Source organism: Nannospalax galili, unplaced genomic scaffold (assembly GCF_000622305.1).
Source record: "Nannospalax galili isolate Female #2095 unplaced genomic scaffold, S.galili_v1.0 scaffold529, whole genome shotgun sequence".
NCBI classification, from domain to species: Eukaryota; Metazoa; Chordata; class Mammalia; order Rodentia; family Spalacidae; genus Nannospalax; species Nannospalax galili.
The window spans coordinates 2,734,629-2,760,900 of NW_008360309.1; the positions used below are offsets into that span (position 1 = coordinate 2,734,629).

General features: G+C 48.2%; 2 protein-coding genes across 4 annotated transcripts in view; one reads left to right on the forward strand and one right to left on the reverse strand.

Moving 5' to 3' along the window:
- The window catches only part of Cib3 (calcium and integrin binding family member 3), a 20,613-nt gene extending 6,436 nt beyond the window's left edge, over positions 1-14,177 (forward strand). The window contains exons 2-5 of one of the 3 annotated variants that reach the window (XM_017795969.2): positions 8,634-8,745; positions 10,864-11,011; positions 11,563-11,758; positions 13,924-14,177. In XM_017795969.2, the coding sequence (XP_017651458.1) occupies positions 8,731-8,745; positions 10,864-11,011; positions 11,563-11,758; positions 13,924-13,945 (381 nt within the window). In that variant the 5' untranslated portion in view covers positions 8,634-8,730 and the 3' untranslated portion in view covers positions 13,946-14,177. Of the gene's footprint in view, positions 1-8,633; positions 8,746-10,715; positions 10,795-10,863; positions 11,012-11,562; positions 11,759-13,923 lie in introns of those variants that run through there. The other 2 variants (XM_017795970.2, XM_029559330.1) reach the window with 2 other exon arrangements.
- A 1,540-nt stretch (positions 14,178-15,717) lies between these two features.
- On the reverse strand, positions 15,718-25,943 carry Hsh2d (hematopoietic SH2 domain containing). The gene is made up of 6 exons (XM_029559355.1): positions 25,898-25,943; positions 23,262-23,410; positions 20,745-20,834; positions 17,437-17,602; positions 16,974-17,090; positions 15,718-16,840 (listed from the first exon to the last, which is right to left on the reverse strand). The coding sequence occupies exons 2-6, from the start codon at positions 23,384-23,386 to the stop codon at positions 16,358-16,360; spliced, it is 981 nt and encodes a 326-aa protein (XP_029415215.1). The 5' UTR covers positions 23,387-23,410; positions 25,898-25,943; the 3' UTR covers positions 15,718-16,357.
- Between the last annotated feature and the right edge of the window lie 329 nt (positions 25,944-26,272).

The window sequence follows — 26,272 nt, forward strand, 5'->3', positions numbered from 1 at the left end:
TCAATCAATATTTTAAAAAATTATAAACCCTTAACTTTTAATCCCAGCACTCCGGAGGCAGAGGCAGGCATATCTCTGTGAGTTCGAGGCCAGCCTGATCTCCATAGCAAATCCAGGCCAGCTAGGGCTACAGGGAGACCCTTTCTCAAAAAGACCAAACAGAATTATAGGATTTGATTAGAGTTCCAACCAAGGAGTTCTGGTGAATAAGCTTTGGGTCTTACAGATTTCCAACAAGCCAAGGTATAAACATCTGTGGATGGGGAAGCGGGCTGCCTTGGTCATTAGAAGGAAGTGAATTCTTCCATAAGGAAGGATTTGGGTCATTTAAAGTTCAGAAGGTGGTGACAGGAAGAGAGCGAGCAGACTTGGGGGAACAAGTGGGACACAGCAGTGAGGCATGCTTATAATCCCAGCACCCAGAAGCCTGAGGTAGGAGGATTGAAGAAAGTTCCAGGCCACCTTGGGCTACACAGTGAGACCCTGTGCCAAAACAACAAAAACAAATGAACAAAATACACAAACTAAATAAACCATGGAAGGCTGGGGCTCTGGCTGGGTTGGTAGAGTGCACCACATAAAATGGGTATGGTGACACATGCCTGTCATCCCAGCACTCGGAAGTGGAGGCAGGAGGATCGGGGGTGAAGATCATCCTTGAGTACACAGTGAATTTGAGGCTAGTCCGTGTATATGTGATCCTGTCTCATATATATATATATATACACACACACATGTATATTATATGTATATAATATATATGTATGTATATATGCATATATATACATCAATGTCTACCTTTCTTCATAAGTCGCCTGTGTCTAGTATTTTGTTATAATATGGGAAGCTGACTAAAATAGTACGGGAGGACATTTCTCTAATATCTTCTATACCTTCCTTCAAACCTCCTCTTGCTTCCCTCCTTTCTTTTTTCCCATTACTACTTCTTCTTCTTCTTCTTCTTCTTCTTCTTATTATTATTATTATTGTAAGAAACATTAAATATTGGTCTTTTCTTTCAAGCATTGTAAAACCTGGAACTTGGTTTATGACAAGGAATTCTAATCTTTTTTTTTAATTTTATGTATGAGTGTATTGCCTGCATGTATGTGAGTGCACCCGTGTCTTGCAATGTCATGGAAGTCAGAAGAGGGCTTCGGATTTCCCTAGAACTGGAGTTAAGGATGGTTCATAGCCACCATGTGGGTGCTGAGAATTGAACCGGCCCTCTGCAAGAGCAGTCAGTGCTCTTAACTGCTGAGCCATCTCTCCAGCCCCAGAATTCTAATCTTTTAATCCCACCACACCTTGTAAGACTTTTGTTTAAGGAAAGACCCTGATGCATTCCTGAGCCTGATGGCCTGGGGTGGTAGAGGACTTGTCCCTTCACAGGAACCATTCTGAGTCTTTTAAACTAGCCAACCAGGAAAGAGTGTGAGGTTGGACTCCAGCCAATGGGAAAAGGATGCAGTTCTCTTGCATTAAGCATAAAGGCCCACCAGGCTTCTGGGCCCTGTGTGTACTTGCTGAATCTGACCGACCATACAAGACACACTTTTGCAAAAGCAAAACTGCCATGTGGAATTACTTTCACTTTGTCCAGGTGTTCTTTGTGTGGTATTGATGGGGTCCGAGGACCTTGGATTTCATTTCTAATTTCATTTATTAACAGTACTGTAGGTTGAACTTAGGGCCTCTTGCATGCTTTACCACTAAACTATATTCCCAGGCTTTATAAAACTATTTACTTCTTGGGCCAGAGAGATAGCTCAGCGGTTAAGAGTACTTACTGGCTGCTCTTAAGAGGACCTGGGTTCAGTCTCCAGCACCCACAACTGTCTGTAACTCCAGGTCCAGGGGATCCAGTGCCCTCTTCTGACCTCCACAGGCATTGCATGACACAGGTAGGTGCACTTACATACATGCAGGCAATACACTTATGTACATAAAATTAAAAATAAAATATTTATTTGAGGGAGAGGGAGAGAGAGATATAGGGAATGCATGTGCATGGCACATGTGTGGTCTCAGGACAACTTTGTGGAGTCACTTCTCTCCTTCCACCTTTACATGATCCCAGGGCTCAAACTCAAGTCACTAGGCTTGACAATGGCATACTATGTTTCTGGTTTGGCCTTGGATTCAGTCTGTACCCCAGACTGGCCATGAACCTGTAATCCCCCTGCCTCAGCCTCCCAAGAGCTGGAATGACAGGCCTGCACCGTCTGGCCAGCTTGCATAAGGGGATAGCTAAGCAAGGTGACTGGACTACAGGACAAAGGGCACAGCCTCTGCCTTTCTCAGCCTCACCTGCAGGGGGCAGCAGGCCACTAGCTGACTTCACACACTGCAGTCCACAGGACCCTGAATAAACCAGTGTCTGGAGGTAGAGGACCCTGCTGGGATTAAGAGAGAAGTGACTGGACTGGTGAGATGGTTCAGTGGGCAAAGGAGCTTGCCACCAAGTCTGAAAACCTGAGTTCGAGCCCCAGAATGGACACAACCGCCTCCCACAAGTTGTCCCCTGAGCTCCATTGGAGCACACACGCAGACACTAAATAAATGTACAAAAGAAAACCAAAAGGAACCCGTCCTTTCCTAGGCATCCACACAGGTTGGCCTCCAGTAAATGAGGGTGACTTAGGAGATCTTCACTTGTGCACCTGGAGCTGTGTGTCCGGGAGGCAGTGGCTTGACTTCTCTGAGCGTCCTGGTCCTTCTTTATAAAATGGAGATGCTGGCAAGGATGATGGCCAATACGCTACAGAATGTGTACAGATCATCTGTTGCATGCCTACAACTGCTCCATCAGGCAGAACAGCCTATTTTTACAGATAGGAAAACCAAGGCACATCAGCTGTCATTCAGCCTGCTTAGCGATCCATTGTTGTTTCTATCACTGGCCCATTAAACAAGGGACTGGTTGATAACCAGGAAGGGGACACAGGGAAGGAGTTGAAAGAGGAGAAACCGGGGAGGAGGAGGAGGAAGAGGAATAAGAGGAGGAGGAGGAGGAAGAGGAGGAGGAGGAAGGGGAGGAGGAGGAGGAGAAGGAGGAAGAGGAGGAGGAGAAGGAAGAGGGGGAGGAAGAGGAGGAGGAGGAGGAGGAAGAGAAGGAGGAGGCCTGTGAGAACTGGGAACTCAGTCCTGAAACCACCCCATATCCAGGTAGGGTATCAATATCACTCCAGGTTTCATGTAGAAAGAAAAATACAGCCCCAGACATAATATCTGACCTTCTATGCTGCACCCTAGTTCTTAGTCAACTTTCCTCAATGACCTAGGGGAGGAGAAGAGGGGCAGGGACGTGAGTGGGAGAATCAACCAAAATGAAAATCTGTTAATTGGTTAAGCTAATTTTTTTTTTTTTGGTCTTTTTGAGACAAGGTCTCCTTGTAGTACCAGCTGGCCTGGAACTGGAACTCACTATGTAGACCAGGCTGACATTGAACTTACAGTGATCCGCCTGCCTCTGCCTTCTGAGTGCTGAGACTGAACATGTGCGCCACCATACCCAGCTTGTTAAGCTGATTAAAAAACCTGTTTACCTGGCTAGCACAACCCCTAGTCCAAGTGAAAAACCAACTGAGGCAGGCTCCCAGACCTGCTTCTGCTTGTTGGCTGCCCAGCAGAGCTAGGTGGTTGGACCTGCCATGAGACACTCCATCTAAAACATACAGAGATGACTGGCTGGCACCGGCTGGTGCTCCCTTGCTGTGATGTTGTGACCAGCCCTCAGAATGAGCTGAATGGACAACTGGGTACCAAGCATCTCAGTCTGTTGTGGACCTTACCAGACCTGCCAGCAAGATGTGCCCATGTTGCCAAGGTGGCAGGACTATTAGGGGTGACCAAGAGCTCCACACAGGGAACTCACACCTGGTACTGTAAGCTGGTCAAAAGCCTGTGGCTAGGGAAGTCACAGACCTAAGGGGGGAAGCTGCTGACTCTGTTTTACCAAATGGGCATGATGTGCCTGTCAAATCACCTGTGTATCCCACAGATCAGTGCTGTGTAGCTTTGGCCAGAGAAGCCTATCGTAAGTGACTGAGATCTCAGCCCTAAAAACGACATATCACTCATACACAGACACACCTGCAAGGCTCAGGAACATACCACAGGGGTGTGGGGATGGGGTGGGGCTCCCTGAGCACTGTCTTCTGCACATCACACAGCTTTGCACCCTCAGCAGCCTAATCTCTGCACTTGAGCTATGAGGCTGTCTATAAGTCACCTATGGGGTTGCCGCCCTGCCCTCCCTGGGGTTCACAGGCAGTTAGTGGCTACAGGGTGTGACAGATGCTTTGGCTTTGTTTTTTGTTTTTTTTTTTTTTTTTTACTTTCCTCTCTTTTTTGGATTTATTTTATGTGCATGAGTGTTTTGCCTGCATGTATGTAAGTGTACCCAAGTCTTGCAATGGCCTGAGGAGGTCAGAAGAGGGCAAAGAATCCCATGGAACTGTAGTTACAGATATTAGCACCCACAGGTACTGGGAACTGAACCCGGGTTCTCTGCAAAAAACAGCCAGTGCTCCTAACTGCTGAGTCATCTTGCCAGCCTGGGTTTTTTGTGGGTGCCAGGGATCCAAACTCAGGTCCTCATGCTTCCTGAGAAAACCCTGTACTGACTGAGCCAGTTCCCCTCCCTCCCTCCTTCCTCCCTCCCTCTCTCCTCCTTTCCTTCTTTCTTCTCTCTGCCCCTCCCTCCATTTCCAGATAGGATCTCATGCAGTTCAGGCTGACCTCGAACTCATGACTCTCATGTCTCAGCCTTCAGAGTACTAGCTGAGATGACATCCTCACCCCTGAGCCTTTGATAATCACACTCATCCTCAGAATGACTCAGACATTTCAGTAATTCTCATATCACAAACAAGGTTCAGAGAGGTTGGACAACCCACCCCAGGGCACAAGCTATGGGAGGAAAGTCGAGATTTGGGCTCGGGGTTGCTTACGACCTTCCCTTCCCTTTGAGAGTCCACTGAAGGTACTCCTGACCCCCAGCCTCCCCGGGTGGTGGTGGGCCTGACTCCCCCGAGACACCTGTCAGCCCTTGTTACTGCTCAGCCCTTGTCCTCACCTGTGGACAGGTTCAAAGGGCTACCCAGAGAGCCACACTGTAACATGAGCTTCACTAAGCTGGGGGTGACTAGACAGGTGGGCAGGTGACAGTCCAGGCAGGACATCTGGTCTGACGCCCAGGAGCCTGTCCACACCGACTCCAGGCTGTGGTCCTCACCATGGGCAGCAAACAGACTGTGTTGACTCACCAGCAGCTGGAGGAATACCAGGTGGACGTGGGCGGGGAGGCCTGGGGTTCAGGCAGCTGGGGGCCATGTGGAACCTTGCATGTGACATGGGTTCTGGGTGGCGGAAGGGCTTGAGGGAGAGTCCCAGAGTCAGATTAGGGTCCAGCAGTGTCCATCCCCACAGGACTGCACTTTCTTCACAAGAAAGGAAATCATGAGGTCAGTGGGGGTGAAGGGAGGTGGCTCGGAGGCAGCTCTCTAGTCTCTGCTGGGAGCACTGGCAAATGTTATTTTGTTTGTTTGAGGGGCCTCACTTTGTAGCCCTGGCTATCCTCAAACTTGCTTCTGCCTCGAGTGCTGGGATTACAGTGTGTGCTGCTGTGGCTGCCTGCAGAGTTTTAAATTATTTATTATTGTTGTGTGTGTACATGTGTGTGCGCCACGGTGCGTGTGTGTGTTTGCACTTGCATGCCATGGCATGTGTATGTGGGGATCAGAGCACAACCTGTGGAGCCAATCCTCTCTTCCTACCTTTACCTGGGTTCTGGAAATGGAACTCCGGCCATCAAGCTTTCTTGGCAAGGGTCTTTACCGACTGAGCCAGCTCACTGGCCCCGTTTGTTTATTTATTTAGATACTGAGTCTTGCTGTGTAGCCTAGGCTGGCCTGAAACTCTCAATCCTCCTGCCTCAGCTTCAAGAATCTTAGGATGACAGGTATATGAGTTACTATGCCTAGTATTTAAATTAAAAAAAATCAAAACTGCACTCTTTCTTTTTAAAAGAACATTTTGTTTTTTATTATGTGTATGTTTGTGTGTGTGCATGTGCCACAGCCCTCAGCTTGTGGGAGTTAGTTCTCTCTTCCATCATGTGTGTCCCAGGACTGAGCTTAGGTCATCAGGCTTGGTGGCAAGCGCCTTTACCCACAGAGCCATTTCATGGGCATTTGTGGAGTTTTTGTTGTTGTTGTTGTTTTTATTTTTTTAGATAGGATCTTTCTGTAGCTGCAGATGGCCTGGAACTCACTACATAGACTAGACTGGCCTCGAACTCACAGAGATCTGCCTGCCTCTGCCTCCCCATTGCTGGGATTAAAGGCATGGGCCACCATACTTTGAAAATTTTGCAACTTGGTAGGACTCAATATATCAATGTGGCAGAGGTTAAAGCATTGGGGGTGTTGCCCCTTGGTCAGTGGACAGAGGCAAATGTAGCAGCTGAGAGGTCACATCCTGTGACATGGGCACTACTGTTACAATTGGGCAGCTTGGTCTTCTGCCCATGGGTAGCAGGGAGTGTGGAGGGTGTTGGAAGGCATACCTCCATTTGGAGGCTGGGAGTCCAGTGCAGAGTTGAGAGCCAGCTGAACTCTGACTGATATAGAATAGACAGTGGCTATGTGCAGGTGGCCCCTTGGGGTCCCTGGCATGAGCCCAGGGAGATGTACATAGCTGAGCCTCCTCTGTCACCACCCTGCCTGTGGAGCCATTGTACAGAGGCCCCGGCCCATGAACCCAGAGCTGTGAAACCCAAGCTGGCTGGGGTTCAGCTGCGGGGCACTCAGAGCCAAGCCCCACTTGTGTGGGCTCAGGGCATCCATTATTAATGGGCGCAGCTCTCACCCGTCAGTCCCATTGTCTGTGTGGGGACAGCTCGCAGTGTCGTGATCAGATCACTGATGGGGAAACTGAGGCTCAGGCTTCAGAGTCACCAGCACTGGAGGATGGACAAGCTCACTGAGGCCACACAGAAAGACAAACTCCATGAACCAGCAACATGGCTTAGTGAGTAAAGGAGCTTGACCAAGCCTGATCACCCGAGTCCTATCCCTGGGACCCACAGGGTGAAAGGAGAGAACTGACTCCTGCAAGTTGTCCTCTGACCTCCACACACATATAATCTTGCAAACACACAAATAACTGTAAAAAAAAATAGATACTTAAATGTAAAAAAAGAAAGAAAGAAATAAAAATTCTTGGTGTTCCCTGTAGTACCCTGGGAATTGGGTAGTCAGGATGGAAATTCCTTAGACTTCCCAAGTTCATGGCCACAGAAAACTCAGAGGCATCTGTGTCCCTCTGAGAAAGTCCCTAGTAGCTTTGGACATCAGAGACACTCAAGATGGTCTCTATGAGGCTCATGCTCAGTATGCAGTGTTTTGTAGATTCTCTTTCAAAACATCTGGCCAGGTGTGGTGGTGCATACCTGCCAACCTGGCACTCATGAGGTTGAAGAGTTGGAGAGCTGGTCTGGCGGTTAAGACCGTGTGCTGCTCTTGCAGAGGACCTGAGTTCAGATTCAAGCACTTGCATCAGGTGATTTACAACTATCTGTAACTCCAGCTCCAGGGGATCTGACACCCTCTTCTGACCTCCACAGGCACTGCATGACACAGGTGCACTTGCATATATGCAGGCAATACACTCATACACATAAAATAAAAATATAAATAAAATATTTTAAATTAATAAAAAATTGATTTATTTTTATTTTATGTGTATGAGTGTATTGCATGTATGTGAGTGCACCCGTGTCGTGCAATGCTGCGGAGATCAGAAGAGGGCTTCAGATTCCCTTGGAACTTGTCCCTAGTAAATAATTTATTATTATTATTAATATCCATGGAGGCCAGAAGAGGGCATTGGAACCCTTAGAACTGGAGTTTCAGCCAGGCATGTTGGTGCACGCCTTTAATTCCAGCACTAGGGAGGCAGATTCAGGTGGATCTCTATGAATTTGATGCCAGCTGGGCTCGTCTACAGGCTAGCTTGGGCTACATAGCGAGAATCTATCTATCATCTATCTGTCTGTCTATCTATCTATCTATCTATCTATCTATCTATCTATCTATCTATCATCTATCTATCTATCTAAACCATACTGGATATTAGCTGTTTGTCTGTGCACTGCCCCATTGGAGGAAACCTGCCTTCTATTATGGAGAGTGGGAAGGGAGGCATAAGGACAGGTAGAGGGGTCTCTGAAGGCAGGGTCTTGCCAATGTAATGATGAAATATATAGGTTACCTATCAAGACCCTGTTGATGTTTGCTGTGAAGTGACCAGCCATTAGCACCTCTGTTCTCCCAGCTCTGTCTTCCAGGGGAAATCCTGCTCATACTTCTAAGCCCAACTACAATACCCCTTCCTCTAGGAAGCCCATGCTCCTCAGCTTGTCCCTACCTCCCCTCTTTACCCTGGCCTTGTCTGCAGGGAGGGACACAGAGGTGCTGATGTCTGGTTCTGTGTGTTCGAGTGTCAGACCTACCCAAGGCTCCCAGCGACCCAGCATGCTCTGCTATGGAGTGTGTGACAGACAGGAGGGACAGGTGTCTTTCCCTCTTGGCGCCCAGCCTTCCCTGGCTTCTCTCTTCCCACACCAGACTCTTCTATCGCTACCAAGACCTGGCCCCCCAGCTGGTCCCCCTCGACTACACCAGCTGTCCTGATGTGAAGGTGCCCTATGAGCTGATCGGCACTATGCCAGAGTTGAAGGTACGCCTGGGCCGTGGGGACAGAGGAAGCTGCTCCATTGTGTTCCTATGAGGTGGGAGTTACTGTCAACCCATTTTACAGCTGAGAAAACTGGCTCAGAGAGGTTCTGACACTTGCTTCTGTCACAAGCTGCAACATCACAAAGAGACAAGGTTAAGATGGAATCACAGAAATGGTGAAATGAAATCACACAGGCAAAGGGCTTAGTTACTGGCCAGGTGTGGTACTACACACTTGTCATCCCAGTATGCAGGAAGCTGAGGCAGGAGGATTAAGAGTTGGAGACAAGCCTAGGTAACATGAGATCCTGTCTCAAAAGACACAATCTCTCCCCCACAGGTTTAAGGAACATCATAGAAGAGGGGTAGAGAGAATGTGGAGTGCTGTGAAACTCTGTCTTCTGGACACACTGTTGCACTCGGAACTCACAGTGGTTGTGGTTACCTGCACCAGATTGTGCCTGTCAACAATCCAGACTGGAGGGGGAGGGGCTCATAAAGTCCTGCCCCTCCCTGAGGAGCAAGGGGCAATTGATGGTTGCTTGGGCAGGGGAGTCACATTGTTCGGTAGTGGAGCCCATGCTCCTGTAAATGACTCCACCTATGCCAGCACCCCTTAAATTAAACTTAGTGCTGGAGAGATGGCTCAGCGGTTAAGAACACTGGCTGTTCTCGAAGAAGACCCAGGTTCAAATCCCAGCACCCACATGGCAGCTAACAACTGTCCGTAACTCCAGTCCCAGGGGATCCGACAACTTCTTCTGACCTCCGTGGGCATTGCACGATATGGGTGCACTCACCTACAGGCAGGCAATACACGAATACACATAAAAATAAATAAATAAAATTTTTTAAAAAGTTAAAAAAAATAAACAGTAACACACAGGGAAAGGACATGAACTTTTGAGGGGCAAGTGTTGAAATGAAGAGGTCCTGTGATGTGGAGGGAAAAGAGAAGGGAACCACAGGGGTTCTAGTTTCATTCTGTTGCTGTGACAAAAGCCATCACCAAAAGCAACTTCAAGATGAAAAAGGTTTATTTCACCGGGCTTGGTGGCTCACACCTTTAATCCCTTGGCAGGTGGATCTCTGTGGGTTCAAGGCCAGCCTGGTCTACAAAGTGAGTTCCAGGACAGCTGGGGCTAAAAAAGACCAAAAAAGAAAGAAAAAGGTCTATTTCAGTTTCCAGGTCACAGTCCATCACTAAGAGAAGTCAGGCAGGAATTCAAGCAGAAATCACAAAGGAACACGGCTTGGGGCCTTGCTCAGGCTCATGCTGAGCTAGCATTCTTACACAGCCTAGCACCACTGGCCTAGAGAATGTTGCCCTCAAAGTTAGCTGAGCCTCCTACATCAATTAACCAGCAAGACAGTTCCTCATAGGCCTACAGGCCAGTCTGCTCTGGGAAATCCCTCAGTGGAGACTCCCTTCTCACATGACTCTAGGCAGTCTCAAGTTGACAGTTAAGGCCAACTAGGATGGGGTGAAAATACATATACAAAAGACATTATATATCAAAAGACATTATGTACATATATGAAATGTCAAAGAATAAGTAAGAAATTGTTTAAAAACTAAAATGAAGCCAGATATGATGGCCCATGTGTTTAATCTGAACACTTGTGAGGCAGAGGCAGGCTGATCTCCATGAGTTTGAGGCCTACCTGGTCTACACAGCAAGTTCCAGGCCAACCAGAACTACATAGTGAGACCCAGAGAGAAGAGACAGAATTGAGAATTTAGCTCAGTGGTTAGAACACATGTGAATTACTGTTTCCAAGCCTCAAACTAAATGATAATAGTAATAATAATAATAACAACAACAACAACAACAATAAACTCAAGGTGCAGGCAGCGGAGAAGGCTTGCTGTAGCTCACTAGTCCTTTTCCTGGAAGAGGCAACAGCCTCAGGCTGCCTCTGATTGGCCAATTTGAGTCACATGTCCCTCCCACATCAATTCTGCCTTGCTTCCGGAATGGCAGCCTCCAATTGGCTTCTCTGGGTTATGGACTTTCTGAGGAGCCGGAAGTGGGGAGTACCTGGTGAGGTGGTCAATTGCCGGAATTCCTGTCCAGGGTCCTTGGCTTCCCTCTGACACCTGCCTTCCTCTCCTTAGGACAACCCTTTCCGCCAGAGAATTGCCCAGGTTTTCTCCCAAGATGGGGACGGTCACATGACCTTGGACAACTTCCTGGACATGTTCTCAGTGATGAGTGAGATGGCTCCCCGGGACCTCAAAGCCTACTATGCCTTTAAAATTTATGGTGCGTACAGGGCCCTGGGGTGGGGGAACCTGAGGAAGCACTCATCACATCTGTGGTAAAGGCTGCAAAGCAAGGCCCTGGCGGCCACCCCATCCTATGCCTCCCAACCGAGTAGTGTCCTCCTCTTGCCCACTCTGTTCCAGATACACCTTTTACCTTTTACAGCGCTGGGTCTGGAACTCAGTGCCTCTTGCATACTAGACAGGGCTCAACGCTTGAGCCACGCCCCCAGCCCCTCACTGGGGGATTCTAGGCAGGGGCTTTACCTCTGAGCCACACCCTAACCCCTCATTGTGGGTTATCTGAAAGGCTGGGATGAAGCTCACTTGCCTAACGTGTAAACATCTGGGTTTGAATTCCCCCCTAAAGTTATCCCAGTTCTTGGCGCACAGTAGGCATTAAATAAATACTTGCTGTATGAATTCTGGGCAGGTCCTGCCTTCTTCCAAAGCACGACTGGTTCTTCTCCAGCCTCTCTTTCCTCTGGTTACATGAGGACAGACATGTCCTCCTGCCACTTAGTGTCCCCACTTCCTACGTCGGCCCCACAGACTTCAATGATGATAACTACATCTGTGCATGGGACCTGGAGCAGACGGTGACCAGGCTGACCCGTGGGGAGCTGAGTGCTGAGGAGGTGAGCCTGGTGTGTGAGAAGGTGCTGGATGAGGCGGACAGCGACCACGATGGGCGCCTGTCACTGGAGGACTTCCAGAGCATGATCCTTCGGTCGCCAGACTTTCTCAGGTATGAGCACGGGGAGGGCCTGACACTCAGACCCTGGGATGGGAACTCCCGTGGGTTCACTGGAGACCGTGGGAAACGCCCCCAGTGTTTCTGGCCTCAGTCCCCACAGCTCTCTGAGGCGTTGGGTGACTGCTTTTTTGTCAACTGAGTTTTTTTGTTTTGGTTCTTTTTTTTTTTTGGTCTTTTTTGAGACAGGGTCTCCCTATAGACCTAGCTGGCCTGGAACTCGCTGTGTAGACCAGACTGGCCTCAAACTCACAGAGATCCTCCTGCCTCTGACTCCCAAGTGCTGGGATTAAAGGCATGTGCCACCATGCCTTGGCTGTCAACTGAATTTTGGAGTGCTCTGACTGTACAGCTGTACTTGGCAGTCTGGTGGTATGATTAGAGCCTCAAGTACAATAGGGTAGGGCAGGTAGAGGACCTGGGTACTTATTACAGAGTTGGTAGACTAAGCCCAGGACCATATCTATCCTGGGGTGTTTTTTTTTTTTTTTTTTTTTTTTTTTTTTTTTTTTTTGTATTCCTTTGTTTGGGTTTTACGAACAGGGTTTCATGTATCCCTGGCAGACCTTGAAGTCTATGTAGCTGAGTATGACCTTGAACTCCTGATTCTCCTACCTTCACCTCCTGAGTGCTGGATTGGCAGATAGGCATCACCACACTTCATTTATGCAGTGTTGGGGATGGAACCCAGGTCTTCATGCCTGCTAGGCAGGCACTCTGCCAACTGAGCTCTAGGCAGACTGAGCTCCAAGAGCCACAACTGAGCCACATCCCCAGCCCCTATCCTGGATTTCTTTTTAACCTTCTGATAGCTAAGAGATGATTTTTGTTTTTCTTTGAAACAGGATCTCCTTATGTAGCTCATGTTGACCTCATGCTAATGATCATTCTCCCTCAGCTTCCTGAATGCTGAGATGACCTGTGCCCACTGGTGTACTGGGCTCAGCAAACTTATTTTATGTACACAGCTAAATGGTTGAGCAAGATGAAGTAGGCAGTGCTATGATCCCCGTGTTGGGGAGGCTGAGGCAGGATTGTGAGTTATATGCCAGCCTGAGCTACAGAAGAGACCCTGTCTCAAATAAATAGATAAATAGATAATAGATGATAGATTATAGATGTAGAAGATAGATGCACAGATGCTAGATGCTAGAAGATAAATAGATGGATCAAAGTTTGCTGAGTCCTGAGCTAACACAAGGAAAAAAACTAGGGCAGTATCCAGCATACAGTAGGTATCCAATAAGTGTGTATGTTCCACTGTACCCAGCATAGAGTAGGTATCCAATAAGAGTGTCCCACATATAGTAGGTGTTCAATAAGGGTGTCCAGCATATAGTAGGTATCCAATAAGTGTGTTCACTCCACTGTGGCTACTGTTATTGTTGGTATTTTTTTTTCTGTAGCTAAGGTCTCTCCCCTGAATATGGAAGGCTAATTCCATTCACTGAGCATGCCCAGTGTATCCTGCCCTTTCAACCTTATGGGGTCACAGCTGGCACCTCCATTTTACAGGGGACTAAATTGAGGCTCAAGAGGGCCAGCTACCTGCTCAGAGCCTCACAGCATGTCTAAGGAGGAGCTGGGATGTGAGCTCTGATTCAAAGAGAAGTGCTTATGACATGGTAGCACAGCAGCAGCACCCGGGAGACTGAGGCAGAACTGCTGTGAATTCTAGGGCAGCCTGGGCTCTGGAGTGAGCTACTACCTCCCCAAATCCAAACAAATCAAACAAAAAAGAGGTCCTGGGGGCTAAGGAGATGGCTCAGTGGGTAAAGTGCTTGCTGTGCAAGCATGAGTCCAAATCCCCAGCATCTATATAAAAGCCAGCATGATGGCAAGCACCTGCTACCCCAGCACCAGAGAGACAGAGACAGGAGGCTCACTGGGGCCCTCTGGCCAGCCAGCCTGGCTTAACGGGTGAGCCCCAGGCCAGTGGGAGACCTGTCTCAAAAAAATAAGGTGGATGGTGGCTGAGGAAGGGCACAAGAACACTTGAAGTTGGCTCCGTCCTCCACACACCTGCATATGCTGCCTGCAGTTTCTGGGGCTGTCCATCGCTCCAGGGCTTCCCAGTCACCTCTAGGACTTGGGAACTGGGACTGAGCTGGGTGGCCTATGCTAGTAGCTGCTGACATGGCCTCTCTTTGCACACACAGCACCTTCCACATCCGCATCTGAGAATGCTGTGGAGGACAGGGCCCAGCCTCACTCTCTTGGAACTCTGGTCTGCCTGGCTGTGGGAATAAATGGATTACACTAGCCTTGGGTCTTTGCCTTTTGCTGTGTGACCTTGGGTGTGGCCATACACTCCGAGCTACAACATCCCATTTCTACTACAAACTGACTTCTAGATCTCTCTCCTGTGGCATCTGGCAGTTCCTCTGTGTGAGTCACCGTGTGTTCAGATCAGGCTCGCCCATCCTTCCCCAGGGGAGGACCCTCACCTGGCCTGCTCAAGCCTTCAAAGGGACAAAATAAAATTTTTTTTACTGGTTCACTAAAGGTGTGTGGGGACACCTCCTGGGGAGAGGCAGGAGCCTCATTTTCAGAGCTTGACCCAGTGCATCACGGTTTACATTTGGAGGAAGCCCAAGGCCACACCACAGCTCACTGCTAGAAGCTGACTTGATCAGAAAGCACCTCACTCTGCACTTATACCTCCATGTCCTGTGAATGTGAATTTGGGGAGCCCTGCATCCCATAGCACCTGGAGTTGTCCTTGGCCCTTATGTAGGGCCTCTTCAGTCCAGTAGGTGGTTAATCTGCCCACCCAGCCCCAACCCAAGTCTTCCTAGAGCACTGACCCCTGGTGGTTAAGAGCCCCAACTTCTGGGGCTCAGTGGTTAAAAGTGCTTGTTATTCTTGGGCTGGAGAGATGGCCACCGGTTAAGAGCACTGGCTGTTCTTGCAGAAGACCCGGGTTTGAATCCCAGCACCCACATGGCAGCTAACTGCCCATAACTCCAGCTCAAGGGCATCCAATGCCCTCTTCTGTCCTTTGTGGGCATTGCACAATATGGATGCACTTAACCTACATGCAGGCAATACACATAAAATAATAATAGCCAGGTGTGGTGGCGCACACCTGTAATCCCAGCACCTGGGAGGCAGAGGCAGGAGGATTCCTGTGAGTTCAAGGCCTGCCTGGTCTACATAGTAAGTTCCAGGCCAGCTGGGGCTGCAAAGGTCTCAAAAAAGACTAAATAATAATAATAATAATAATAATAAGAGTGCTTGCTGTTCTTCCAGGGGACCCAGGTTCAATATCCAGAAACCACTTTTGGCAGCTCAAAACCATCTGTAACTGCAGCTCCTGGGGGAATCCAATGCCTCTGGCTTCTACACATACCTGCACTCGTGTGCACGTAATCCACCCCCCCACCCCGCCTCCAGCCACACACAAAAAATAAAAGTCGTCTGAGGGCTGGAGAGATGGTTTTGTGGTTAAGAGCACTGGCTGCTCTTGCAGAGGACCTGGGTTTGGTTCCCAACACCCACATGGGGACTAACAACCATCTGTAAATCCAGCATGCAGGCAAAACACTCATACAAATAAAAAGTAATAAAATATTTAAATAAATCTCTTTATGCCGGGTGTGGTGGCGCACGCCTTTAGTTGCGGAGGACCCGGGTTTGATTCTCAGCACACTGCAGTTCCAGGGGAATCCAAAGCCGCCTTCTCACATCTGTAGCATTGCGCAGCATGGATGCACTCACATACATGCGGGCAATACAGTCATACATGTAAAATAAAAATAAAATATTTTTTTAAAAAATCTTTGTTTTTATTTGATTTTTTAAAAATCTATTAAGTCTTTAAAATTATGCATATGTGGAAGGGGCTGTGTGCACAGGAATGCAATTGCCTTTGGAGGCCAGAGGCATCCTCTGGAGCTAGAGTTATAGACATGGTGCTGGGAACCAAACCCAGGCCCTCTGCAAGAGCAGCAGGTGCTCTTAACTGCTGAGCCATCTCTCCAGTCCTGAGGTCTATTTCTGTGAGCCACTGCTGCATAGGGGAGGCAAACCACCTACTTCCCACCTTCTGGGAATTTGAACTCAGATCCTTTTGCTTTCAGGGCAAGCACTTTACCTACTGAGCCATTTCCCCAATCCAGGATGTCACGTTTCAGAAAAATATTTTTGTGTGTGGCTGAATCAGATACGGCCGGTGGATACAGAGATTATAGAAGGTGAGGCACAGGCTTGACATGTGCTTGGTATACCAAATCACTGCTGTGATTTCTAAAATTACATTTAATTATTTTTTATTTATTAATTATTTGTGTGGAGGTCAGAGGACAATTTGAAGGAGTGTTTTCTCCTTTCACCATGTGGGTCTTGGGACTCGAACTTCAAACTCTGGTCATTAGCTTTGACAGCCTTTACTTGCTGAGCCATCTTGGGGGCCCTCAGTGCTGTAATTTTATTATTAAAAACCAGCATCCCCAGCAGACCCCAACTTCAGAAATCGCCCCCTCCCAACCTCTTGAGTGCAGTTCTCGGATTGCCAGGGCAGGTGTGGGACCGGGGAGGGGAGGAGGACGGATACCCAGAGGGGCATAGAAACTCAGAGGAGTAGGAGCGTCATCAGTACCCAGGGGCGAATGGTGGCGGAGGGAGGTACTCCTCGGGTAGCCAATCCTGGGCTGTCAAGTCTTGGGTCTGGGGTTTGGTTTCCTGGACCGACAGGGCCCTCATCATCTTCCCTGGCCAAGCCCTAAGCCCCGAGGCTGTGTCCCTCCAGCTGGTAGCACTGGCGGCCTTCTTGGAGGCGGCGTCTCTGCCTTTCCAAGTCTGGGGCTCTGGGGGGGTTGGGAAAGAGGGGGCTGCACGGGGCTCAGCGGGGCGGCGCGGGCTGTCCCAGCTGGCCGCTCGGGTCACAGGGCAGCGGGGCTGCACGGTCGCTGCCAGGTGATCGCTGAGCAGCCGCTGAGCCTTCCTGCCAGTCCGCGGCACCGTCTTCAGGGTCTGCCACAGTTTCCGGCGGGCTTCCCAGAAAGGCGCTTTCGGGGAGCAGGATGCAGATGCAGGCTCTCCGTGGACCACTGCGGGCGCCTTCTTTTCGGAGGCCTGGAGCAGGGCAGGTGGACAGAGGGGAGCAGAGCTCGGAGCTGCCTGCAACGTGAGCCCCGCTGACCCGCGGCCGCCGGGCCCCGGGTCCCCCTCACCGAGACTGAGTGCCAGCCTCCTGGGGCCTACCTACCTCCTCAGGCGGGCGGGACGGCGTCTGAGCTTCCCGGGGACCGGGGCTGTGGGCGCCCTCAGCCACAGTGTTATAGTAAAGGAAGAGATCCTCGTAGTCCACGTGGGCTGGATCCTTCTGCAGGGCGGAAGACCTACGGCTCCTAGGAGTAGGGTCCCGAGAACCCGGCAAGGCGGAGAGGACCCCGGCCACGCCTACCGGGCGTTGCCAGGAGCTATCCCCGCCCACAGCGGCTCTCGGGACACGCCCACTAACCCTCATGAGGTCATAGCCCCGCCCACAGCGATCTCGGACCGCCCACCGAGCCCCTCTGGGGGATGCTGGCTCTTGGCAGCAGATGGGCCAAGGTTACACCCACTGGGACCCTAGAGGGCAGTGACCCGGAGGACAGAGCCCCTGGAGGGGCAGCCCTGGGGCCCAGCCTGGACCTCTGGCAACCCTTGGCGGTCGGCTGGGGTCTCACCTGCCCGCATGCCTGGGTCAGCAGTTCCCCGTGCGGCCTAATAGGCTTCTGCTGATGGAAGATGACCAGGGCGTCCAGTGAGGCGTGGGTCACATCGTCCCCAGTGAGGACGAAAGTCCCATCGTCCAAGAGCTTAACCATGAAGTGACGGCAGCAGGTCTGGGCTCTGCAGAGGCACGGCTGGGTTTGGGACACAGCCCTGTGCACCTGCCTCATGGTGCAGCCCAGCCACCCCAACCCAGCCACATTATGCCTCAGTTTTCCCAGATCTATCTATCTATCTGTCAGTCAGTCAGTCAGTCAGTCAGTCAGTCAGTCAGTCAGTCAGTCTGTCGTCTGTCTGTCTTTTTGAGACAAGGTCTCCCTGCAACCCCTGCTGGCCAGGAACTTAGTATGTAGACCAGGCTGGCCTTGAACTTACAGTGATCCACCTATCTCTGCATCCCAAGTGCTGGGATTAAAGATCTGTGCCACCACACCTGGCCTTTTAAATTTATTTTTATTTTTCTTTTTAAAAAATTTTAAAATGGGAGCTGGAAAGATGGCTCAGCGGTTAAGAGCACTGACTGCTGTTGCAGAGGACCTAGGTTCAATTCCCAGAGCCCACATGGCGGCTACTAACCGTCCTTAACTCCAGTTCTAGGGAAATCCAAAGCCCTCTTCTGACCTCCATGCCATTGCAGGACATGGGTGCACTCACATACATGCACGCAATACATTCATACACAAAATAAAAACAATAAATAAAATATTTAAAAATTAAAAAAATATATTGAGTGTTTTGCCTGCAGGTATGTAAGTGCACCTGTGTCATGCAATGCCAGAGGAGGTCAAAAGAGGCATTGTATCCCCTGAACTGAGGGTTGTGAGCTGCCACGTGGGTGCTGGGAACTGAACCTGGGTCCTCTGCAAGGGCAGTCAGTGCTCTTAACCACTGAGCCGTCTCTCCAGCCCCAACATGGGGTTTCTCAGGCAGACCTCAGGGGTTCTCGTGAGGATGAAATAAGCAACAACAAACTGACTGTTGTGGTCACACCGGTTATAACCGCATTGGGGAGACTGAGGCAGGAGGATGGAGAGTGAGACCCCTGTGGCCACCAAACCACAATTGCAAATCTTTCTTTTTTCCCTTTTTTTTTTTTTTTTTTGACACAGAGTCTCACTCTGTAGCCCAAGCTGGCCTTGAACTCACAGAGATCCGCCTGCCTCTGCCTCCCAAGTGCTGGGATTAAAGTCGTGTGCCACCACGCCCAGCTCATTCATTCATTTTTGAGACAAGTTCTCCTATAGCCCAGTCTGGACTCAGGTTCACTATATAGGTCTCAATGATCTTGAACTCCTGATCCTCTTTTAGCCTCCGGACTACTGAAATGACATGTGTGTGCCACCTTGGAGCAAATTCAAGGCCAGCCTGGGCTACTGTGAGATCGTCTCAAAGGAAAGGAGGGAGGCAGATAGAAAGAGAGAAAGTAAAAAAGGAAAGTTCTGTCTTTGTACCTTCTGAGATGACAAAATCAGGCTTTGAAGACTTTGGGAGCCCGACTGCCTTGGTTTTCTCGACCCAGACTCAAGAAATCACTAATCATGGGGATTGGAGAGATGGCAGGGGGATTAAAAGCACTGACAGCTCTTGCAGAAGACCTGGGTTTGAATTCCAGCTATTCTAGGGGATCTGATGCCCTCTTCTGTCCTCTGTGGACATGGGTGCACTTACATTACATGCAGGCAATTAACTCATTTGCATTAAAACAAAAAATAATACACAAAAAATAATAGACAGATAGGAGATACCTTCTTTTGAGTTGTTGGCCAGGGTGGCCAAAGGGATTCCCAGACAGTAACCCAGCATAGAACTGGGAAATTGAACAGCAGACTCCAATCTTATCTAAAGGAATATTGACAACTGATTTCTTTTAGATGAGGAACAGCTGCCCTTCCTAAAACAAAGCCCTCTAGATAGGCTGACTAGATTCACCAGATGGACAAGTAGTGGGGAGTAACTGGGGGAGCTGACAAAACAGCAGACAGCGGACAGTAGCAAGAATAACAGGGTTCTAGTAGGGGGAGGGAGGCTATGGGAGGGTGCCATCTGGGAAGTGGGTGTATAGTTGAATAGGACGGTTTGGGATGCTCTGTGTGATATACACACAGGAAAAAAAATCAACAAATTATTATATTTGAGGAGGAAGCATAAAAGTTTATGTCATGTTAATTAATAAGGTGATGAACATTACCATTGAAATCTACCCGATGACTTTATAGACATATACAGGTGCCAAGGATCCGAGTGCAACCGATTATGACTAGTAATAATCAGATACATACAGATTAGAGATGCATGCACCAACAGCTTAGTGTTTTGAGCAAAAACAATGAGTCTTTCTGTAAGAAACAATATATTTTAAAATTAAATCTTTTTTAAAGGTTAAAAAACTCATTCAATTTTATGTCTTACAGGGTGTCTCCCAGTTGGCTAGTTCCTCCAAGGGGCGGGGCCTGCTGCGGAGCGTGGACTAGGAGGTGTGGCTGGGAGCCAAATTTTATAGCCACTTTTGAAAGAGATGTATCTTTGCTCTGGAAACTGTTAATGAGTAATGTTAAAGCAGTAATGAAATGCTTCTTCTAAAAAAAATAGAAACAAAAAATAATAGAAGAAATCACTATAATAAAAAACATAAAGAAAGAAGAAATCACTATGATAAAAAATATAAAGAAGAAATCACTATGATAAAAAATATAAAGAAAGAAGAAATCACTATGATAAAAATATAAAGAAAGAAAGAAAGAAAGAAAAAGAAAGAAAGAAAGAAAGAAAGAAAGAAAGAAAGAAAGAAAGAAAGAAAGAAAGAAAGAAAGAAATCACTATAATCAGGGCCATGAGTGTGGAGGTGCATGCCTTTAATTCCAGCAATTAGGAGGCAGAGGCAGAGGCAGGTGGATCTCTGTGAAATCGAGGCCAGCCTAGTCTACATAGTGAGACCCTTGTCTCAAAAAGCCAGTCGACCAACCAACACAAACAAACAAAAAAAACCCAAAACAAACCACTAATTGGAGGGTGGAGGGTGGAGGGAGGCAGGGACCACCCTCAGACCTCTGTAGCCTCTGTTCTCAGACACAGACTCATGGTCTCAATTCCCAGTGTTCCCTGATAGCCGGATAAAGCCACGCCTGCCTGCAGTCATTCCTCTCCATCCAGATCTGTGCAGACCGTGGACGCATGAGGCACCCTTGGCCCTGTCTCAGGAAGCCTCAGATACCCCATCCCCCAAGCCTTAGGTCCCCCTCTCACTCCCACCAACAAGCCTTACTTGTAGGAAAGAGTGTATCCCACGTGGCTGTGGCTGACTCGGATGAGAAAGGTCCCTGGAGGTTGTGACTCTAGCAAGTTCTCAGCAGCCCTGGAGAGGTATGGAAGAGAAGACTGGCTGGACATGGAGGCCCCCACACACAGGACACCCAAGCAACTTGAGACTTGGTTTTGGTTTTGGTTATGCACATGGCTCTCTTGTAACACACTGCTCAGCCTGGCTCCTTCCCCCTCGGTCTGGGCATGCCCAATGCTCTTTGGACAATGCATTTGGAAACATGGGATGCCCAAGTATCTGGGCTACACAAATACCCCTCATTGAAAAATGGGGTAAATTTCCCCACCTCTAAACAATGAAATCTAGACACTTTCTATTTCAGTGTATTTCCAGTGTGTCTGGGAAAAACAGAAGGCCCCATCTGGGTCTGTCAAGTTGGCTCAGCAGGTAAAGGTGCTTGTTGCTAAGCCCAACAACTTGAGTTTGATTTCCAGAAACCACATAGAGAAAGGAGAAAACTGACCTCCACACATATAATAAATGAATAAAATATAATAAAAACTTTTGGGGCAGAGCTGGACAGATGGCTCAGCAGTTAAGAGCACTGGCTGCTCTTGCAGAAGACCTGGGTGTGAATCCCAATATCCACATGAAGGCTAAGAACCATGTGTAACTTCAGTTCCAGGCAATCGGACACTTTCATACACACAAAGTAAATTTTTTAAAATGTAATAACTTTTAATCTATTGGGGCTGGAGAGATGGCTCAGAGGTTAAGAGCACCGGCTGCTCTTGCAGAGGACCCGGTTCAGTTCCCAGCATCCACATGGTGGCTGACAACCTTCCCTAACTCCAGCATCCACATGGTGGCCTACAACTTTCCATAACTCCAGTTCCAGGGGATCAGACACCCTCTTATGGCCTCTAGGGGTACTACATATACATGGTGCACATACAAGCAAACAAAACACACATAAAAAAATAAATAGGGGCTGGAGGGATGGCTCAGAGGTTAAGAGCACTGACTGTTCTTGCAGAGGACCCGGGTTCGATTCCCAGCACCCACATGGTGGCTATGAACCATCCTTAACTCCAGTTCCAGGGGAATCCGAAGCTCTCTTCTGACCTCCATGGCATTGCATGACATGGGTGCACTCACATACATGCAGGCAATACACTAATACACATAAAAAATAAAAAAAATTAAAAAATATCATCCAGGCATGGTGGTATACACCTTTAATCCCAGCACTTGGGAGGCAGAGGCAGGCGGAACTGTGTGAGCCTGAGGCCTACAGTGAGTTCCTGGCCAGTTGGGATTACAAGAAGACCCTGTCTCAAAACAGACAACAGGAAAGAAAAACCCAGCAGCAAAAGTCTTGTTTTGGAGCTCTGAACAATACCTGGAACCTTGAGCGTCCTCACTCATGTGGCTTGCTGTCAGTTCCCTAAACATATATTTATTACATTTGATGCATGTATTCTGTGTATGTGTGTGCACACTTTGGAATGTGCTGCTGTGGGAGGCAGCTCTCTCCTTCTGCCATGTGGGTCCCAGGGAAGGAATCAGAGCCTTGGGCTTGGTACCAAGCACCCTTATCCATTGAGCCACCCATCTCACTGGCCTCCCTGTCAATCGTGACACTATATAAATCTTATTACTTTTGAAAATCTATGTGAGACCTTATTTTCAATTCTTTGGCTAAGATGCCAAGAACTGGGAAGCTCTTGCTCACCACCTATCTTAACCCCAGAAGCATAGCTGCAGAGTGAGGAGGCCAGGGCTTTCCCATAGTCCTTTTCTTTATCGAGACAGGGTCTCATGTAGCCCAGCTGGCCTTAAACTCTCTATGTAGCTGAGGACGACCTTGAACTCCTGATTCTCCAGCCTCCATCTCCCGAGTGCTAGGATGACAGTACATTTGGTTTATTCGGGGTGGGGACAGAACCCAGGGGTATGTGCATGTTAGGAAAGCACTCTTTCTCCTGAGTACAGGCACTCTACCAACGGACTATGTGAACTCCATCAACTGAGCTACAGGCACTCCACTAAATGAGTTGCGGGGACTCTACAACTGAGTCCCAGCCACAGCCTCTGAATGAACAACACAATTTTTCTTGGTGGTTTGAAGCCATGGTATGATATGATACAAGACCTGTGTCACTTGGAGACCTTTGATGACCCTAGGGATAGACCCCTCCTCTCTCCTATAGCCCTTACCTGCCTCTCCCAGACCTGTCCTTAAGTGGAGCATGGTGACCCAAGTAAAAATAGAGGCTATGGTCAGCTGCATCAAGTCCAAAGCCAAGGTGTGCTGTGAGTGTGCTGTGTGGTCTCAGGCGTCTATCCCTCTCTGACCCTCAGCTTTACCCAGGGAAGGTAAGCCTTAGGCCTGGAGCTGATGTGACAATGCTGTGACAATCCTGCTACCTAAGAGCTCCCCAAATGTTCACTGTGGGCAGAGGTGAGGGACCTGGAATCCAGGTGCCAGACAAAGTGGGGGCAAGGGCGTGTCCTCACTCTCGAGAGATGCTGCCATGGAACCACTCAGGAATTCCACATTGGGCCAGAGGGCCCACCTGGGTGTGCACGAACCAGTCTAATCGAGGGGGCAACGGTGGGGGCAGCTTCCTGGCTTCAGTCATGGCATCCAGCAAAGAATGTCAGTTCTGGGGAGAGAGAGAGCAAGTCAGGCATCTGAGCTTGGTCCACGTCTCTTTGCTCTGACTTTGAACCTGTGGTACCTCCTTTACTGGGAAGCCTTCTGAGTGGTCAGACTCACAAAGGCAATAAAGAAAATGGAAAGTTAAAAGATGTTAGAAGGATATGAGAATGGAGATATCTTATTAAGAAGGATTTATGTATGAAAATTATGATGGCTGGATATTTCCAGAATTGACAGAAAAAATGAGAAAGCCTAAGCAAGTGATGGAGGTCTGTGTAGGTTTGTTATGATTTATCAAGGATGAGACAAAGATAATATATAAATAATCTTACAATTTCTAAGGTCATAGCTTAGTCAAGTAGTTTAAGGATGTCTAGTAAAGGTTTATTTAAGAATGTTGTCCAAGCTTTATCCACAGAGCACATGGTAATGAAAAGTACCAGACTGGTGGAACTAACCCTCTTGGGTGTTTAACAGCCAAACTTTGACGCCTGTACTAATCTGGTCAGAGGGACTTAAAGGGACAATTTTTTGTTCCTTGCCCTCCAGGGTCGACTAAGTTCCAGGGGACTATGGAACATTTTTCGAAATGTCCTGTAACTGTGGTGAGTCACCTGTCCTCTTGTTCAGGGAGGCCATGGAGACACCAGAAGATGGATTTGAACCAATGTCCAGTCTTCAAAGAGGAGGATCAACACAGAGGAACATTTCCTCCATGCTTCCAAGTGAAGCAGTCATGGTCAAGTAGGACCTTTGACTTATCTTCACATAGATGGAACTGGTAAAAGAAAGGAGCCAGGGGCTCCTCCCAAGCCCATGTAACCCTTGAGGAACAGATCCTCAAACAACCTTAAGAGTTAAAAATAAATTGGTTTATTTGGGCCAACAGTATGGTCTTAAACACCCAAAGGGAAAGTATAACCTAAGAGTAAAGTCATCAGTATATTTCTTTAAGAGTTCAAGGGATTACATATCCCAGACATTAGACTTTTCTTATAAGATGTTATTTAGACAATTATCTCTCATTGATGATTTTGTTCCTAATAAGATGTTACTCAGATGTAAGACTTCAAATTGTGGTCTGCAATACTGTAGTGCCCACCTACAGCTGAGGGAGGGAACCCACTATTGTTCTAGCCTGAAAATTAAATGATGGCTGAATTTGTTTTCTCTCCCTATCTAGAGGCCATTTAAGAGGGAACTGATTCTAGCCACTCCAACAGCTATCAAAGTGCCTAAAAACAAATCCTGAGTCCATCACTCTCGAGTCCAGCCTTGGCAAACAAAAGGAAAATGAGGAGGAACCCAATAGAGTGATGCTTTTGGACGCCCTCATCAAAAAATTCCAATGGACTTTAATTTGGACATTTGAAATTTGCTCTGTTCTGGCTTTTTTCTGGTTCCTTGTATAGAACTAGTAATACTAACTACTCTTGCCTTTACTTCTCCTTCACATCTAAGCACCAGTCAAGGACCTTCTTTTCTCCCTATAGTTAAGAGTTATGCAATTTTGGAGTCTTTTAGATAGACCCACTGAAGGGGGTACCCCAGTTGCCTCACCCTGCATCCCTGTTCAGCATGGAAGAAGCCAGAGCGGTCTGCCTCCCAATTCCCTATCTGCAATTTGGGTAAACCTCTTCAGAGGATGGTGTGATAATAATAGGAGGTAGGCCAGGCATGGTGGCACACACCTTTGATCCCAGCACTTGGGAGGCAGAGGCAGGTGGATCTCTGTGAGTTCAAGGCCAGCCTGTTCTACATAGTGAGTTCCACACCAGCTGGGGCTACAAGGAGACCCTGTCTAAAAAAAAAAAAAAAAACAGGAGGTAGGAATTGGCTAGGCAGTTAGGGTAAAAAGACCCCAAAGAAAATTAGCCAGTTTCTTTCTTGGCTAAAAGTCAAATTGCCCTTGGGCCTTTTAGCAATGTACTCTGTTCCAAAGGCCAAAAATGTTAAAAGTATTTTGGAGCTTATATCCCTAAAAGATTTAGGGTTACCTCTTCAGAGGGGGAATGTTAGAGTATCAATAAACCCCATAAATTGAACTGGTCCAGACTACAAAAATGTTTATCTGTTGGAAGACCCACTTTTCTAGTCTCACTGGTCAATTACCTGGTGATAGAACCACTCCCAGGAAGGCAGGTTCACCTTAAGTTATGGTAAATAGACGGGCAGAATACCTGTGTGTTAATAAGGATCTAGCTCAGATCCCCACAGAACTTCCAGACCAGCCACAGTGATATTGAAGACACCTGCTCTCCAATTGCTCTCATACCTAGACTAACTCTACACATGCTGGGAGAGGTGTATGATTTCTTATCCACAAAAACAGAAGGGACCAGGACAAAGATCAGCCACCCTGGCAGTCCTAGTAGGAATCAGTCTGGTGACATCAGTAGCAGCCACTGAACTTGCGGCTGGAGATCTGGGACACACTGATCTCAACCCAGCATCTCTCCCAGGAAATAGAGGACCCCAGGCAGGAACTCACCACAACAGTGGAAACTACAGCCCAGTCGATCCAGATTTTACAACTGTCCTCCCTAGCCGAAGTTGCCCTCCAGAACAGGTGAGCCTTGGATCTATTAACTGCAGAAAAAGGGGGAACCTATATTTTCTTGGGTGAAGAATGCTGTTACTATGTCAACCAATCAGGTAAGATCTAGCATGATATAAAACGCCTCCAGCAGGTAGACGAGGATCTCTCACTTAGAACTTCCCAGTACCAGCAGTCACCTCAGTGGGATAGTTTTACAGGACTGACTTCCTGGCTTCTACCCTTACCCCTCTGCTTTCTATTACATTGGCGCTAACCATTGCTCCTTGCCTCTTCAGATATTTTCAGGGCCGGATTCAACAACTAACT

Excerpts from the sequence above, each read along its gene's own strand:
- Hsh2d (XM_029559355.1), bottom strand. The coding sequence starts at position 23,386 with ATGACTGAAGCCAGGAAGCTGCCCCCACCGTTGCCCCCTCGATTAGAC. Across the intron at positions 17,603-20,744 it reads GGATACACTCTTTCCTACAA|AGCCCAGACCTGCTGCCGTC; the intron begins GTAAGGCTTGTT and ends GTGCCTCTGCAG. Across the intron at positions 16,841-16,973 it reads CGTCCCGCCCGCCTGAGGAG|GCCTCCGAAAAGAAGGCGCC; the intron begins GTAGGTAGGCCC and ends GCCCTGCTCCAG.